The 17,539-nt window shown below is 53.1% G+C and overlaps 1 protein-coding gene across 1 annotated transcript; it reads left to right on the top strand.

Annotated features, from left to right (window-relative positions):
• The first annotated feature begins 1,705 nt into the window (after window positions 1–1,705).
• Window positions 1,706–16,459, top strand: LOC120656875 (ABC transporter B family member 2-like). The gene is made up of 10 exons (XM_039935074.1): window positions 1,706–2,262; window positions 2,420–2,474; window positions 2,576–2,751; window positions 12,379–12,579; window positions 12,682–12,941; window positions 13,050–13,976; window positions 14,063–14,723; window positions 14,831–15,078; window positions 15,162–15,574; window positions 15,660–16,459. Exons 1-10 carry the CDS (start codon window positions 1,996–1,998, stop codon window positions 16,226–16,228), a joined length of 3,777 nt encoding a protein of 1,258 aa, XP_039791008.1. The 5' UTR covers window positions 1,706–1,995; the 3' UTR covers window positions 16,229–16,459.
• The last annotated feature ends 1,080 nt before the right edge of the window (window positions 16,460–17,539 follow it).

The raw sequence follows: 17,539 nt of genomic DNA, 5'->3' as shown, positions 1-17,539 counted from the left end.
ACCACCTTCTTACGTGGAGAGTGCTTTTGGTACTGCGATTCTTCTCCCTCGCACAGGCGCAAAGCGTGTTTGGAGAAAGTACAGCAAGAGGATCCGCGGCAACCAATCGCGACGCAAGCGAAGCATACCTGGCCGGAAACTGCACCTGCACGGCGCCACGCTCCCATCTTTTTGCAGTAAAGGATGCCGGCCTGTCGACATGAATCGCGCGTCGTGCGTGGCTTCTCTCCGGGGAAGTTGGGCGGCGCGTCGCCGGAGCCAGCGGGTCATCGTCGGCTAGCCCACCTCACCCAGTAACACCTGTCCCAGCGTGCGAGTAGTGACCTGCGTCATCAAGGTGCCTCACCAATCCCGTCCCCCAACTGCAATTTCCTGCCGCATTCAATTCCTCCCTGTCCTTTTCTTCTCCGTGACGTCCTCGACGTCCTCCATGGCCAGGAAACTTTGGTTTTGGTTCCGAGCTTGCTAGTAAATAGTGACATTTTGACTGCTAATTACAGTATCAAACAAAGTCAGTCTATAAAATCAACTTCAGAACTCTCGCGTTAGTGACCCTGAAAAATCTAATGAGGCATCTGACCGCGCGATTATAAGATAGTTACTGTAGCATCACTGTAGCAAATCATTAATTAATTACTATTATTAGATTCGTCACGAAAAGTTACACCTATCTCTAAAAAATTTTACAAATAGACTTCATTTGGTCTTATGCGGAGACTAAAAGAGGTGCGCTAGAATTCTGCGCGTGAACCAAACGAAGCCTTTAGCGACCTCTGCCCTTTGCTCCGCTGTCAAAATCAAACCGGCAGAAGGCCTTTTCCGGCGTTGCCCTGCTTGCGAACACAGTGCGTTGTATGCTACCGGTGTGGTGCTCGTGTGTACAATGCACTGGTATAGATTATTAAAGGCTTTTCGGTTCAGAACGCCCTTGTCTGCCTTCATAAACACTCAAGCTGAGGCTACACGTTTTGCTAATTCTACCCGTAATCTGAAGCTCAAGATGTAGGTTAGACCAACTGTACAGCTACTCCAACTCCAATCGTATAGGGGGATGAAACACGAGCACTTCCACGGGTACAGTAGCACAGTTGTGCACTGCACTGTGCATCCTTCATTGCGTAACTGTACATGTGCTTCCGGCCTTCTAGCTTCTTCAAGCAGGCCAAAATAATGTCAAAATGGTATGGGCTACTTCAGCTCTCAAGTGCCTACCATCCCTGACCAAGCTGAAATACAGACAAATAACTGCATGCGCACAAATTTCTGTCATTTTTGTTCTTACTTGGTTTATATTTAAGAAAAAAAATCAAAGGATGTACTACTCCAGTAAGCTCTCAAAAGTCTTACCTGTGCCCTCTACACTCAACAGAGAGCATCAACCAAAATTCAGACAAATCCACTTCACTTCTGCACCCATTTGTTGCCCTGCCCTGAGAGCAAGGTTAATAGTTCAGCTAGCCGCTGGTTGTAAGGATCTTTGCAGTCTGCCTCTCAGTCTACTCATATAGTAGTTAGCTCTTGTCTCTCTCACAATATTTGTTGGTTCTTATGTCGAAACTGACTACAAACTTGCAGCCTGCTTCTCCTCTATCCTTCACCTCAACATTTAGTTTTCTTACAGCCTGTTATAATATTTATTCACCCCAAGCATTACTATTCCCACAAGGCAGCAGCCAGCAGCCCAGTAGAGCCGTGGCCAGCTGACGCCCTGACCCTACCCGAGTCAAACCTATCGTCTCCTCCGATCGCCATTAACGAGTCGGTTGCTCTGCTCCACCTCCAGGCTGAAATGCTGGCAAGTTCACCGTTCCAGCAGCCTACCGCGGGCGAGCACGGCAGCTAAGCAGGCCAGCACGCACCAAACCAAGCCCCTTTCAAACTCTTTTAAAGCCCCACCAGCGGGCTCAGAGCCCCACCATCACTCCCGGACGCGTGGGCAGCGGCACCGGCACAGTGGGGGACCCCTCCACGCCGCGATCTCCGGCCTGGTCGAGCATGAGCTCGCCGGCGAATGGCGCCGCCCAGGAGGGCGGCGGCGGCGGCGGCGGGAAGAAGGAGGCGGAGGAGGTGGCCAGGGTGCCGTTCCTGAAGTTGTTCTCGTTCGCGGACCAGTGGGACTGCGTGCTGATGGCGGTGGGGTCGCTGGGCGCCTGCGCGCACGGCGCCTCCGTGCCCGTCTTCTTCATCTTCTTCGGCAAGCTCATCAACATCATCGGCATCGCCTACCTCTTCCCCACCACCGTCTCCGGCCGCGTCGCCAAGGTAATCAATTGCTCCTCCAGATGGCGCTGGCACGCGCATCTCCGGCCGTTCTGGAGATCTCAGTCTCAGCTCACACCACCTTGGCGTGCGTGCGCACTAGTTAGCTGGCAACAACGACGTGGGCTGATTTTTTTTTTGTTCTGTTTCGCGTGCACAGTACTCGCTGGACTTCGTCTACCTCGGCATCGTCATACTCTTCTCGTCGTGGACCGGTGCGTGAAACGAGCCACCCCGCTGCTCTGCTCCCATGGCAATGCGAGCACCACCAGGAAAGCAAGCAGCTAAAGATGACATGCGTCGTGTGGCGTTGCAGAGGTGGCGTGCTGGATGCACACCGGCGAGCGGCAGGCGGCGAAGATGCGGCTGGCCTACCTGCGCGCGATGCTGGACCAGGACATCGCCGTCTTCGACACCGAGGCGTCCACCGGCGAGGTCATCAACGCCATCACCAGCGACATCCTCGTCGTCCAGGACGCCATCTCCGAGAAGGTACGTACCAACCCTTGCCCTTACCTGCGCGCGTTGCCATTCTCGCCGCGGCGCGCGCCCCGCGGCCGACCGGCGCGCTCAGCTCAGGCGGGAGGCGGGATGGGGAAAGGACGAGAGGAATTAACGGCGGGGGCAGTCGGGCCCCCGGCGCGCTGATCTGATCGGGGCCGGGCCGGGCCGGCGCGGAGTTACTACGAGGGGGGTTGGTGAGGGGTATTCATGGCGTGCGGGGGGCAGGGCGAAGTACCGCGCCGATTCAGACCTGTTTACATGCGCTGTGTAAAATTTTTGAAAAAGATATTTTTTATATTTGAAATATTAAATATAGACTAATTACAAAATAAATTACAAACTCGTCTGTAAATCGCGAGATGAATTTAATGAGTCTAATTAATCCATCACTAGATGTTGTTTATTATAGCAATGCGTTTTTTATTTCGTCTAGATTTAATTCTTCATGCAGGTGTTGAAATTTTTTTTTGGAATTTTGAACTTTGCAACTAAACAAGAGATTATTAGGAGGAGAAGCGGCGGCTGCTTCTCGAGCTGTTCGAAATTGGGAGTGTTTAGTTAGTGAAAAATTTTGGTTCAAAAGTCACATTGATTGTTTGATCAGATGTTGGGAGGGTTTTTTTGGCACTAATTAAAAAACTAATTTCAGAATTCGCTTGAAAACCGCGAGACGAATTTTTTGAGGCTTTTGACCGTATCATTAGCACATATGGATTACTGTAGCACTTATGTCTAATCACGCACTAATTAGGCTCAAAAGTTCGTCTCATCGTGTACATCCAAACCGTACAATTAGTTTTGTTGTTTAACTATATTTAATATTTTATATATGTGTTCAAAAGGGAAACAAAAAATTTTGGTAACTAAACGGCCCAAGCCCGGTAGGTTTTACTGGCAGTTTAATTTAAATTCGAACCGGTGGTTTTCCTCACCCATGTGCCCGGTAGGTCGAGTGTATTTGTTATCAGAAAACAACAAATTAAAGTCTCTTCTTTTTTTGGAAAAAAAAGAACAAATTCTTCCATGGCTATGTTTTCCATTTTTAAGTAGCAAGTGAGCATTAATGACCGCATCTCATCTCAAGATTGACATAAAGCACAATCAATGGCTATTATCATGATGCACCGTCTGTTTAGATGGATCATCGTATTACGCACCTAGGTCTTGTTTAGTTGCAGGGTGTAAAGTTTTTTAAAGTGAATCTTTTTATATTTGAAGTACTAAATATAGACTAATCATAAAATTAATTACAGAACTCGTCTGTAAATCATGAGATGAATCTAATGAGCCTAATTAATCCGTCATTAGAGGTTGTTTACTGTAGCATTATAGTAATAATTTACGATCTAATTAGGTTCATTAGATTCGTCTCGCGATTTACAGGCAAACTGTGCAATGCATTTTTTATTTTGTCTAGATTTAAGTCTCCATGCAGGTGCTGGAATTTTTTTTTGGAATTTTGAATTATGCAACTAAACAAGAGCCTAGCCTTGTTCCACATTGTTCCCATACCATATATATGGCTCAAGGAGTGAAGGTCCATGTCCATCTATCCCAGCGCAGCTCATGCCGATCATGAACATGTAGACATGTAGTACGCTCTGACAGTACTCCATAACTCTTTTTTCCTTTGCGAAAGAATGGTGGCTGTGGCTGGTAGCTAGTGGTGATTTGTCGTGAGAGAAAAGTACTACTAGTTGGTTGGTGGCTGGTGCTGATTTTGTTATGTGGGGCCGCGTCTATGAACGTCGGCGCAAGAGATCTCAAGTGGCCGGTTAGGAGTTTGTCATCGGCTAAGGCTAGTATTTGGTAGTTTATCTCTTGGATTATATGCATTGTTAGTTGGGGCGCTAGGCATATATATATATATATATATATATATATATATATATATATATATATATATATATATATATATATATATATATAATGAAGAGACTCTGTGAGGCAATCAATGAATTAACGTCCCTCTCCTATCTCAACCAAGTCGTGCGAGCAGTAGGGTTCGACACTGCCCTCCTACATGTCCTATCGTTCATCACATCTGGTATCAGTTGGCTAGGTCCGATTCAATCACGCATTGTCTTTGAGTTGGATCCGAACTACGCTTCCTCCTCATATAATCCCACGCCGCTGCCAGATCCTTCCAAGCTACTTCCTCCAGAACCCTAATCCTCCAGCCGCCGCAAACCCTTAAACCCTCGCCGCCATGTCCGACGACGAGAAGCGGTAGGACGTCTCCGTCCAGTTGACGGAGGCGATCCTCAAGAAGCTTGATTGCCTCGATGTCTTGGATGCTCGCCTGACCGAGCTTGATCGACAGCAACGCCTCCATAGCGCGTCTCTCCAACGCATGGAGCAACGACACAAGCACGCTCCGCCAGATCCCCACCGCGATGGGCCTATGGGACAAGCTCGTTTCCACAAGCTTGACTTTCCCAAGTATGACGGCACCGGCGATCCAATGCCCTTCGTCAACAAGTGCGAGCACTACTTCCGTGGCCAACGCACCATGGAGGAGGAAAAGGTGTGGCTTGCTGCGTTGAACCTACACGACGCGGCACAACAATGGTACGCGCAAGTGGAGAAGGACGAGGGCACGCCCTCGTGGAACCGCTTCAAGGAGCTCCTGGATCTGCGCTTCAGCCCCCCTACGCTCTAACCTGCTGGGCGAGCTCGTCGCATGCCGCCTCATGTCCACGGTGGCCGACTACCAGGATCGCTTCCAGGAGTTGCTCGCGCGCGCCGGCCCACTGCCGGAGAACCAGAAGACACAGCTGTTCCTCGCCGGTCTGGGGGAACCTCTCAGCCTGGACGTCCAGATCCAGGGGCCCTAGTCGCTCGCCATGGCCATGAGCTTGGCCCGTTCCTTTGAGCGTCGCAACACCGCGGCGGCAGCTGCACATCAACCCCAGGCGCCCCTGCCCGCGCCCCCGCGCTCGCGCCCACCACTGCCACAGTCGCCTCTGCTCGCGTTGCCAGCGGCCATCACATCCGCGGCGACACCAACAACGCGGCCGCCAAAGCTCCTGGCGCAGTCGTCGTCCAACGCCACCACAGTGGTGGCCGGTCGCACCGTCCGCCGCCTGACTCTGCCGAAGATCGACGAACGGCGACGCCTCGGCCTCTGCTTCAATTGTGATGAACGGTATGTTCGCGGACACAACCGCTCGTGCAAGAAGCTCTTCCTCCTCGACGTCGACTATGACGACGCTGACGACACTGAGGACACCGAAGATCAGGACAAGGAGTGCGCACCAGGCACCGCGCTGCAGCTGCTGGTCCACGTCGGCTCGGCCACCCTCCGTGCGTTGGTCGACTCCGGAGCGTCGCATAATTTCATCAACTCGGATTCCACCGGCCTCTAGGTGACTCCGCGTGCGCTGCGGGTGATCGTGGCCAACGGTGACAAGGTGCCATGTGCAGGCGTACTTCGTCAAGCGGCGTTCCTCATCGACAACGAGCCCTTCACCGACAACATCTTCGTGCTCCCGCTGGGTGGCTACGACATGGTGCTGGGCACAACGTGGCTCGCCTCCCTGGGCACGCTCAGCATGGACTTTCGCACCCTGTCCATGGCGTTCCGGCGCGATGGTCGTCTAGTCCAGTGGCGCGGCGAGGCCGGACCCCAACGCCCATAGCTGCATGCCTGCACGCCGGAGTCACTCCTCGACGTCCTCCTTGCTGAATTTGACGATGTGTTCGCGGCACCAGTGGGTTTACCCCCAGAGCGCTCCAGGGATCACTGCATCTTGCTCAAACCCGACGCCCTCCCGGTGGCAGTACGTCCCTATCGCTACCCGGTGCTGCAAAAAGATGAACTTGAGTGCCAGTGCCGTGTCATGGAGGAGCAAGGACTCATCCGCCGCAACTCGTCACTGTTTTCCTCTCCGGTCCTCCTCGTCAAGAAGACCGACAACTCATGGCGCTTTTGCGTGGACTACCATGAGCTGAATGCCCAAACAGTGAAAGACAATTTCCCCATCCTGGTGGCGGATGAACTCTTCGACGAACTCTGTGGCGCATGCTTCTTCTCCAAGCTCGACCTCAGTTTCGGCTCTCATCAAGTGCGGATGCACCCGGATGATGTGCATAAGACGGTGTTCCGCACCTGTGAAGGACTCTATGAGTTCTTGGTGATGGCGTTCGGCTTAACGAATGCGCCAGCCACGTTCCAGGCGCTTATGAACGAGATACTCCGGCCCTTCCTCCGCTGCTTTGTTTTGGTTTTCTTCGACGACATCCTTGTCTACAACAACTCGTGGGCGGAACATCTACAACACCTGCGCCTCGTCCTTGACACGATGCACGCACACCGCCGCTTCGTCAAGCGCAGCAAGTGCGTGTTCGGCACTACGTCCGTCGCCTACCTGGGACACGTCGTCTCGGCAGAGGGCGTCGCCGTGGACATCGACAAGGTGCGCGCTATGCAGGACTGGCCGCAACCGCGCTCTACTCGCGCCCTGCGCAGTTTCCTCAGGCTCGTCGGGTACTACTGCAAGTTCATCAAGGACTTCGGTGCGGTGGCAGCGCTCCTCACGCGGCTCCTCCAGAAGAATGCGTTCGCCTGGTCTGCCGAGGCCACTGCGGCGTTCGACGCTCTCAAACGCGCACTCACATCCGCGCCGGTCCTGCAACTTCCGGACTTTGCCAAGCGTTCATCGTGGAATGCGATGCTTCGGGCTCGGGGTTCGGCGCGGTGCTCCATCAGGATGATGGCGCCATCGCGTTCTTCAGCCGCGCCATCGCTCCTCGCCATCAGGCACTAGCGGTTTATGAGCGCGAGATCATCGGGCTGGTGTTCGCCGTCCAACACTGGAGGCCCTATCTATGTGGACGTCCGTTCGTCGTCAAGACGGACCACGCTAGCCTCAAGTTCCTCCTCGACCAGCGACTCGCCACAATTCCACAACACCATTGAGTGAGTAAGCTCTTGGGCTTTGATTTCACTGTGCAGTACAAGCCTAGCCGCACCAACGTCGTCGCCGACGCACTGTCACACCGCGACGCGGACACGACGGTCAACAGCATCTCGGCGCCCTCCTTCGACCTCTTTGCTGAGTTCCGAGCAGCAAACTTGGCCGACCCAGCCTTGGTGGCTCTGACGGAGCAGATCGCGGCCGGTGAGCTACAAGCGCCGTGGAACGTCGTTGACGGCCTGGTCCTCTACAACAAGCGCATTTACGTGCCGCCATCATCCCCGCTCTTGCAAGTGGCTCTGGCGGCTGCGCACGACATCGGCCATAAGGGCGTCCAGCGCACTCTTCAGCGGTTTCGGCGCGACTTCCACACTCCGAATGCCCAGCGCGTCGTGCAGGAGCATGTTCGTGCTTGTCTTGTGTGCCAACGCAACAAGACTGAGCAGCTGCACCCCGCCGGTCTTCTATTGCCTCTGCCGGTTCCATCTACAGTTTGGACAGACGTGTCCGTGGACTTCATGGAGGGATTGCCAAAAGTCGGCGGCAAGTCGGTCATCATGACCGTCGTTGATCGCTTCTCGAAGTCGGCGCATTTCATTCCGCTCGGCCACCCCTACTCTGCTGAGACCGTAGCGCGTGCGTTCTTCGATGACATTGTGCGCCTTCATGGGGTTTCGGCGTCTATCGTCTCGGACCATGACCCGGTGTTCACGTCGGCGTTCTGGCAAGCTTTGTTCAGCACCACGGGCACCAAGCTTCAGATGAGCTCGGCGTTCCACCCTCAGTCCGATGGTCAGTCAGAGGTGGCGAACAAGATCATCGCCATGTATCTACGCTGCCTCACTGGCGATCGCCCCCGTCAGTGGCTTCGGTGGCTTCCATGGGCGGAGTACACCTACAATACCGCCTACAACACGGTTCTGGGTGATACACCATTCAGGGTGGTCTACGGCCATGATCCACCTTTCATGCGATCGTAAGATCCCGGCGAGCTCCGTGTACTGGCGGTGGCTCGGCCCTTGGCTGAACGGGACGAGTTCTTGGCGGATGTTCGCTTGCGCCTCGAGCAAGCGCAGAAGAAGATGAAGTCCCACTACGACAAGCGGCATTGTGACCTCTCCTTCGCTGTGGGTGATTGGGTGTGGTTGCGACTTCGCCATCGCATGGCTTCGGGCATCGTCGACACGACTAAGGGCAAACTGCGTCCCCGCTTCTTCGGGCCGTATCAAGTGGTGGCCGTCATCAACCCGGTCGCTGTTCGCCTTGTTCTTCCACCGAAAGCTCGCATCCACGATGTTGTTCACGTGGGTCTGCTCAAGCCGTTCAAAGGTGATCCGCCGGCGTCGCCTCCAGCTCTGCCTCCGCTTCATCACGGTGCAGTGGTTCTAGTGCCGGAACACGTTCTGCGTGCTCGGCTCTATCGTGGCGCCCGTCAGCTGCTGGTGCAATGGCAAGGTGCACCTCCGTCATCGGCTTCCTGGGAAGATCTTGAGGAGTTCCAGCAGCGCTATCCTACGTTCCAGCTCGAGGACGAGCTGTTGCACGAGGGGAGAGATGTCATGTGGGGCTGCGTCTATGAACGTCGGCGCAAGAGATATCAAGTGGCCGGTTAGGAGTTTGTCATCGGCTAAGGCTAGTATTTGGTAGTTTATCTCCTAGATTATAGGCATTGTTAGTTGGGGCGCTAGGCCTATATATATGTAATGAAGAGACTCTGTGAGGCAATCAATGAATTATCGTTCCTCTCCTATCTCAACCAAGCCGTGCGAGCAGTAGGGTTCGACCCTGCCCTCCTACGTGTCCTATCGTTCATCACAGATTTGGTGTAAGAGAAAAGCACTGCTGACTGGTTGACTAACAAGCTAGCCAGACCGAGTTCTAGCATGGGTTATACTTATCGCTTTCACAAGATTCTTGGTCCACCAAATTGATTTCTAATGTAGTACGGTACGGGCTTGTTTAGGTAAAACTGTTCTATATCGATTGGAGTGGAATGAACTATATATCAGTCTCTCTTGATGCATTTGTTGGATGAGAGGGGACTATCCTCTAGTAACAAGCAAGGCTCGAATTCAAGAAACATTGAGAAGGATAAATATGGACTTTTGGGAAAACAATGAAATATATTTAGTGTTGATGAGTGAGTTTAACACACTGTAGGTATTATAATACAGTTGATAAGGACAAATGAATTGTTTGGCGACAAAATGAAATATCTGTATTATTAGTGATGATGAGATAGTGCAGGAACCAAACTGCACCGTACCACAGAACATTTGACAAGGACAAATACGGATTAAAATAAAATATTAGGGTTGATGTGTGAGCCTAACAAACAAACTGTAGGTATGATAAAACACTTGACAAAGCCAAAATAACATGGTTTGTTTTTACAATGCCAGATATGTATTATTTCGGTGGAAATGAAATTTGGCAGCTTTTTGAAGGTTGAAAATGCATGTTTGCTCGCCCTGCTTTTAAAATCGGTAACGGTTCTCAGCAGTGGCAGTACGGACAGCTTCTAGAACCTCTCGGCGCCGGGGTTCACCAAACTGTCGGTAACCGGTCCGGTTTGACCGGTTCCAAACCGGCCTAAATTTAAAATTTAAATTTAAATTCAAAAAAATGAAAAATTCCTAAAAATACTTCAAGGTGCGACGAATCTAATTGTGTCAAATTTTCTCAAAATTTCGTTCACTTTGTATAGTTTGCGGGGATTGAAGTTAAATAAAAAACGTGCATACAAAAGTATACAAATACAATATAAAAGTAGTACAAAAGAGGGTTGGAGGGTTCATTTAGACTAAAATATGTTATACAAACATTTATTTAGTATACTTTGCGGGCATTTGAATTTAAACAAAAAATAAAAAAAATTGAATTTGACCGGTTACCAGTCAACCGATCGGTAAACCGGTCAAACCGGCCGGTATACCGGTACGAACCGGTTGAACTGCGCTATTTGAATTCAAATTTGAATTTGACCGGTTTCTACCGGTAATCGGTCAAACCGGTCCGATAAACCGGAATCGGAGTCCGGCAGTTACCGGAAACCGGTCGGATAATAAAACCCTGCTGGGCGCATGTCAAGGGTGGGGGCCTAGGCTCCTAGCAAGTCAGTCACACTTAATTTTTCACACGTGGAATCTGCCCCTACTGGTTACACTCACGACCAGAGGGGGGCCTTTTTTACGCGACCAGCAGCCCATAAATTCGGCGTACCCGGCCTGCCACCGTCAGATCTTGGTCGTACGACTTATTGGCAATGGGCCCTACTCGAGCGGTTAGTTTCTTTGCCGCACAGCTAAACTTTAATCCTATCGCATTAAAAAAGAATTTTACTGTTTAAAAATATGAAAAAAAATCTAATTATAAATTGTTGCGCAGATGGAGCTAACCCGCAAGATGAATCTAATGAATTATTTATCCTTATTATATTCATCTCGCAAATTAGCTCCAAGATTCTGCAATTAATTTTGTAATTAGATTTTATTTAATACTTGTAATAGTAAGATTCTCATTCAATATGATAATTAGGGCTAAATTCAGTAGAAATGAACACCCACCTCCGATTTACAGATGGGAGCCCCTACATTAGAAACCACTATGTGAACAGTAGTGCAATTCATGACACTAGCAGTCCATACCGTATAGTTTGTACACAAAATCAGTGCGCTGCACAAACTTCAGATAACCTTGTAGGCGTCACACCGCACACGTGCCCGGCCCTTCATTAGACTGACGCGCACTGTCCCATCCTAGCCGGTTAGGTGTCGATGTTCACGCATGTCACTCGCGATCCTCTTGGTTACTTGGTTCGATCTTGCGTGCCTCCCAGCGTTCACGCCCAAACCATGGCCTAGATGAAGCCTCGTATGATTCTTCAGCTCCCAACCTCTTCAATTCGCAAACCTTTCGTACTTTGACTGACACCTTTAACCTACATATCAATAATTCTGATTGACCGCACGTATCATTATGATATGGGTGTGAAATTCTAAACACACACGAATGGGGACACAAATTCTGAAATTTCTCCCTCTGATCTCGCTACTAGCTGCATCGTCAGTAATGGGCCGCCGCCCGATGTGGTTGGCGATCGCCAATCCGGGGCTTATTTCCCAAATGGCCGGGGGGGCAGCCTCGCTTTACCTGCCGGCAGGGGTCACGCTGCTCTCCGTCCAGATCTGTGCGGCTGCGTTCCTTGCTCGGGTACGCCCGCTCAAGTCAGCTGAGCAACTGAGTATAACTGGTGACAGCGATCGAGGTCTCCGTGTCTCCATGGGGGTTGGTTGCTCCAAATCGTAAAAGCTCTTCTGGTTCGTGCCAACTTTTTCATGCTTGGTAGATTTTTTTTTTTTTGAGATTTATTCATGCTTGGTACTACTCCAACAAAGGCAACCAACTGGTACGGCAATGGTTCATAACTTTCGAGTTGAAACTTGGAAATTGTTACAGCTGTTGCTGCTTCCTCAACAGGGCTCCATTTTGGCCCATAGTTAACTTCGATCCGGCCCACGTAACTTCAGCCCACTATTTCGGCTAGTCAGTCAAAGAACAAACGATTGCAGAGCACCGCCGCCACAGGATTCACGTCGGCGGCGCGAAACGCCGACGAGCTCACGCAACACGCATGGCGGTACCTGAGCTCACAAACTAACGGAAGGTGGCATGGCGCCTCCGCGGCTCGCTGCAGGTGGGCAACTTCATGCACTACATCAGCCGGTTCGTGGCCGGCTTCGCCATCGGCTTCTCGCAGGTGTGGCAGATCAGCCTCGTCACGCTCGCCATCGTCCCGCTCATCGCCATCGCCGGCGGCACCTACGCCTACGTCACCATCGGCCTCATGGCCCGCGTCCGCAAGTCCTACGTCAAGGCCGGCGAGATCGCCGAGGAGGTCGACCGCCTCCGATCGAATTCTCTCTTCATTTGCAACCGATTATATACGAACGCGCGCGCGTGCTGACGCCGCCGTGGGTTCGCGCGCGCGCCCTCGCAGGTGATCAGCAACGTGCGGACGGTGCAGGCGTTCGTCGGCGAGGAGAAGGCGGTGAGGTCCTACCGGGAGGCGCTGCTGACGACGTACAAGTACGGCAAGAGGGGCGGCCTCGCCAAGGGCCTCGGCCTCGGCTCCATGCACTCGGTGCTCTTCCTCTCCTGGGCGCTGCTCATCTGGTTCACCAGCATCGTCGTCCACAAGCGGATCTCCAATGGCGGCGAGTCCTTCACCACCATGCTCAACGTCGTCATCGCCGGCCTGTGAGTGCACAAATCTTATATCCATGTCCGTCATGGCGCCATGCCGGTCGACGTCGGCAAGCAATTCATTGAATTGGGAACTCGAATGCGCGTGCGAATGAATGGCAGGTCGCTCGGCCAGGCGGCGCCGAACATATCGACGTTCCTGCGGGCGAGGACGGCGGCGTACCCCATCTTCCAGATGATCGAGAGGAGCACCGTGAACAAGTCGAGCTCCAAGACCGGCCGCACGCTGCCGGCGGTCGACGGGCACATCCAGTTCCGCAACGTGCACTTCAGCTACCCGTCCCGGCCGGACGTCGTCATCCTCAACAGGTTCAGCCTGGACTTCCCGGCCGGCAAGATCGTCGCCCTCGTCGGCGGGAGCGGGTCCGGCAAGAGCACCGTGGTCTCGCTCATCGAGCGCTTCTACGAGCCACTGTCCGGCTCGATCCTGCTCGACGGGCACGACATCAGGGAGCTCGACGTCAAGTGGCTGCGACGGCAGGTCGGGCTGGTGAACCAGGAGCCGGCCCTGTTCGCGACGAGCATCCGGGAGAACATACTATACGGCAAGGAGGACGCCACCATGGACGAGATCGACCACGCGGCGAAGCTGTCGGAGGCCATAACGTTCATCAACCACCTCCCCGACCGGTACGAGACGCAGGTCGGCGAGCGCGGGATCCAGCTCTCCGGCGGGCAGAAGCAGCGCATCGCCATCTCGAGAGCGATTCTGAAGAACCCGTCGATACTGCTCCTCGACGAGGCGACCAGCGCGCTGGACGCCGAGTCCGAGAAGAGCGTCCAGGAGGCGCTGGACCGCGTCATGGTCGGCCGCACCACCGTGGTGATCGCGCACCGCCTGTCCACCATCCGGAACGCCGACACGATCGCCGTCGTGGACGGTGGCCGGATCGTCGAGACTGGCACGCACGAGCAGCTCATGGCGAACCCGCGCGGCGCGTACTCCTCGCTGATCCAGCTGCAGGAGGCTGCCCAGCTTCAGCAGAAGCCGTCTTTCTCTGACAGCGCAAGCATCACCAGGCCCGTAAGGTATCACTCCACTCGATCATCAAATGGTGAACACTGTTGTCCGGGAGTCAACATGATCTGATGAACTAAAACTTGTTTGCTTGTAGTTTGAAGTATTCAAGGGAGTTGTCCGGGAGGACGAGCATGGGTGCCAGCTTCCGTTCCGACAAGGACTCCATCAGCCGGTACGGCGCCGCCGAGGCGCACGAGGAAGCGCGCAAGGGGAAGCCCGTGTCCATGAGGAAGCTCTACTCCATGGTGCGGCCGGATTGGTTCTTCGGCGTGTCGGGCACCCTCAGCGCCTTCGCGGCGGGCTCCCAGATGCCGCTCTTCGCGCTGGGCGTCACGCAGGCGCTGGTGTCCTATTACATGGGGTGGGAGACCACCAAGCAGGAGGTCCGCAAGATCTCCGTGCTCTTCTGCTGCGGCGCCGTGCTGACGCTGGTGTTCCACGTCGTCGAGCACCTCAGCTTCGGCATCATGGGCGAGCGGCTCACGCTGCGGGTCCGGGAGAGGATGTTCTCGGCGATCCTGCGGAACGAGATCGGGTGGTTCGACGACACCAGCAACACCAGCGCCATGCTGTCGTCGCGGCTCGAGGCGGACGCCACGCTCGTGCGCACCATCGTCGTCGACCGCTCCACCATCCTGCTGCAGAACGTCGGCATGATCGTGACCTCGCTCATCATCGCCTTCATACTCAACTGGAGGATCACGCTGGTCGTGCTCGCAACCTACCCCCTCATGGTCAGCGGTCACATCAGTGAGGTGAACTAACACAGTAACACACTGTCTTCTCAGTAGCAAATTGACGAGTCGATCATTGATTTCTCCTCAAATTCACGATCTCCTGTGCTTCTTTTGTTCTGAAACAGAAAATGTTCATGAAAGGTTACGGCGGCAACCTCGGCAAGTCGTATCTGAAGGCCAACATGCTCGCCGCGGAGGCAGTGAGCAACATCCGGACGGTGGCAGCCTTCTGCTCGGAGGAGAAGGTGATAAAGCTCTACGCGGACGAGCTGAAGGAGCCATCGAAGAGGTCCTTCCGGCGAGGCCAGGGCGCCGGTCTGTTCTATGGAGTTTCTCAGTTCTTCCTCTTCTCTTCATACGCACTGGCGTTATGGTAACTGCCACTTCTTACGCAGACTGAATTCAATCTTTTTTACTTTTTAGTTGAAAAGTAAAATAAAATGTTACGAATTTCAGGTATGGTTCGCATCTGATGAGCAAGGAGCTGGCCACCTTCAAGTCCGTGATGAAGTCCTTCATGGTGCTCATAGTGACGGCGCTGGCCATGGGGGAGACGCTGGCGATGGCGCCGGACATCATCAAAGGCAACCAGATGGTGTCCTCGGTGTTCGATATCCTGGACCGCAAGACCGACGTCCAGATCGACGCAGGCGAGGACATCAAGAGGGTGGAGGGGCTAATCGAGCTGCGCGGCGTCGAGTTCCGGTACCCGTCGAGGTCCGACGTGACCGTGTTCAAGGGCCTCGACCTCCTGATGAAGGCCGGCAGGAGCATGGCGCTCGTCGGAATGAGCGGCTCCGGCAAGAGCACCGTGCTGTCGCTCATCCTCCGGTTCTACGACCCAGTCGCCGGAAGAATCTTGATCGACGGTACCTCTTGCTCAAAGACAATAGCTCCATTTTTTTCCAGAAAAATTCTTCTGCTAAGGCCACTGTACGTTGATCCAATTTGCAGGGAAGGACATCAGGAAGCTTAAGCTGAAGTCGCTGAGGAAGCACATCGGCCTGGTCCAGCAAGAGCCGGCGCTGTTCGCGACGACGATCTACGAGAACATCCTGTACGGCAAGGACGGGGCGACGGAGGCCGAGGTGATCGAGGCGGCGACGCTGGCGAACGCGCACTCGTTCATCAGCTCGCTGCCGGAGGGGTACCAGACCAAGGTCGGGGAGCGCGGCGTGCAGCTGTCCGGCGGGCAGAAGCAGCGCATCGCGATCGCGCGCGCCATCGTCAAGGACCCGGCCATCCTGCTCCTGGACGAGGCGACGAGCGCGCTGGACGTGGAGTCGGAGCGCGTCGTGCAGCAGGCGCTGGACCGGGTGATGAAGAACCGGACCACCGTGATGGTGGCGCACCGGCTGTCGACGATCAAGAACGCCGACGTCATCTCGGTGCTGCAGGACGGCAAGATCATCGAGCAGGGGGCACACCAGCAGCTGATCGAGAACAGGAACGGCGCCTACCACAAGCTCGTCAGCTTGCAGCAGCAGCAGCAGGAGGCGGTGCAGAGGCAGCAGAGCTCATGAGAAATTTGAATAAAATCGTGCGCCCGTGCTGTATCTTGACGTGGCTGTGTTTCTTGGTCTGCTGTAAGAGATTTGTGCTGGTGATCTTTTATCTGAAAACGAGTGTTCAGAATTACAGGATAAAGTATTGTCGATTTGTTATTCCTTTGTACTAGATTTGTATCTGACTCCATGATACACATGTACATATCCTTGCAATGTTATTCTGCCTCATGGATGCTTGATGCCTCATGTACATATGCTTGATGCTTGATGGACATAATACACATGCAAAAAAAAAAAAATAGACAATGTAGGGCATCATTTTCTTCCATGAGCGTGCCCGAACATAAAGCCCACCAAAACAAGAATACAGCTTCTTGCATACCGACACTTCGATTAGGTCTCGTAATACTTTGGTCTCATAATATACATTAGACTAATGAATGCACATTTTTTTTAACATTATGGTATCCAGGAAAGCATTAATTTAAGAAATGCAATTAAATTATAATATTGTGCAGGTGTCCCAAGCATTAATTCAACCATCGAAGTAGTACTCCTCTGCTCAGGTGCCAATTCATGTTGCAACCCCGACATGGCTTGGCATATCCTGCCTCCATTGCATTGCAGGTTGCAACCCTCGCTCAGAAACCACATAGAACACGTCAGGTCAGGTGTCAGGTGCGAGTGCGACGAAGACCGATCCTACGCAGCAGCCCTGACCCTGAGAGCCTGTCGCGCAAAACAGGAAGCGAGCCGCTCGTGACATGGGTGGATGGAATTCCAAAATCCAACCGGAAGCGCCCCCTTGTCCAGTTGGGGCGAAGAAAAAGAAATCCGCAGAGGACGGATGGGCCTCATGCCAGCATGTCATGGTCCAATACTGCATGGTCCACCCACGCCCGTTGCAGAGGTTGCTCTGTTTTGCTTGCTGCCGTACTGATGAGAATTGAGTGAGATGGTGAAGACCTTTGTCTTTGAACGATGAAATGGAGTTTCTCCCTGTGATGTGTGCTCAGCGCTGTCTCGTTTAGATCTGAAAAAAAACGTGGGACTTTGACGGATGTCGTGTAAGAACTGCAGATCATCATCCATCGAGGAATCCTCCTATTTCGAGCACATGACATTTGTGGCCTGCAACTATGGTTGGCCCCGGAGCACCGAAGAACTGCCTACCTGCGTGTACACGAAACGACTGAGCATGCGCGGGAGGTATCCCGTATCAGCATTTTCGTTGTGACACACCCAACCAACATGATAGCTGTGGCCTGTGGACCGAAGATCGTAACCAGCCGGCAGCATGAGCATACGCAAAGCGGTGGTTTAGGC

The sequence above is a fragment of the Panicum virgatum genome, chromosome 1N (assembly GCF_016808335.1).
Source record: "Panicum virgatum strain AP13 chromosome 1N, P.virgatum_v5, whole genome shotgun sequence".
In the NCBI taxonomy this organism is placed as follows: domain Eukaryota; kingdom Viridiplantae; phylum Streptophyta; class Magnoliopsida; order Poales; family Poaceae; genus Panicum; species Panicum virgatum.
This window is presented reverse-complemented; position numbering and strand designations above follow the sequence as displayed.

What these genes read in the sequence shown, in the direction of transcription:
- LOC120656875 (XM_039935074.1), top strand. Translation starts at nt 1,996, where the DNA reads ATGAGCTCGCCGGCGAATGGCGCCGCCCAGGAGGGCGGCGGCGGCGGC. An exon ending in TCTCCGGCCGCGTCGCCAAG is followed by an intron (nt 2,263 to 2,419) that starts GTAATCAATTGC and finishes TCGCGTGCACAG; the next exon opens with TACTCGCTGGACTTCGTCTA. An exon ending in AGCATCACCAGGCCCGTAAG is followed by an intron (nt 13,977 to 14,062) that starts GTATCACTCCAC and finishes GTTTGCTTGTAG; the next exon opens with TTTGAAGTATTCAAGGGAGT.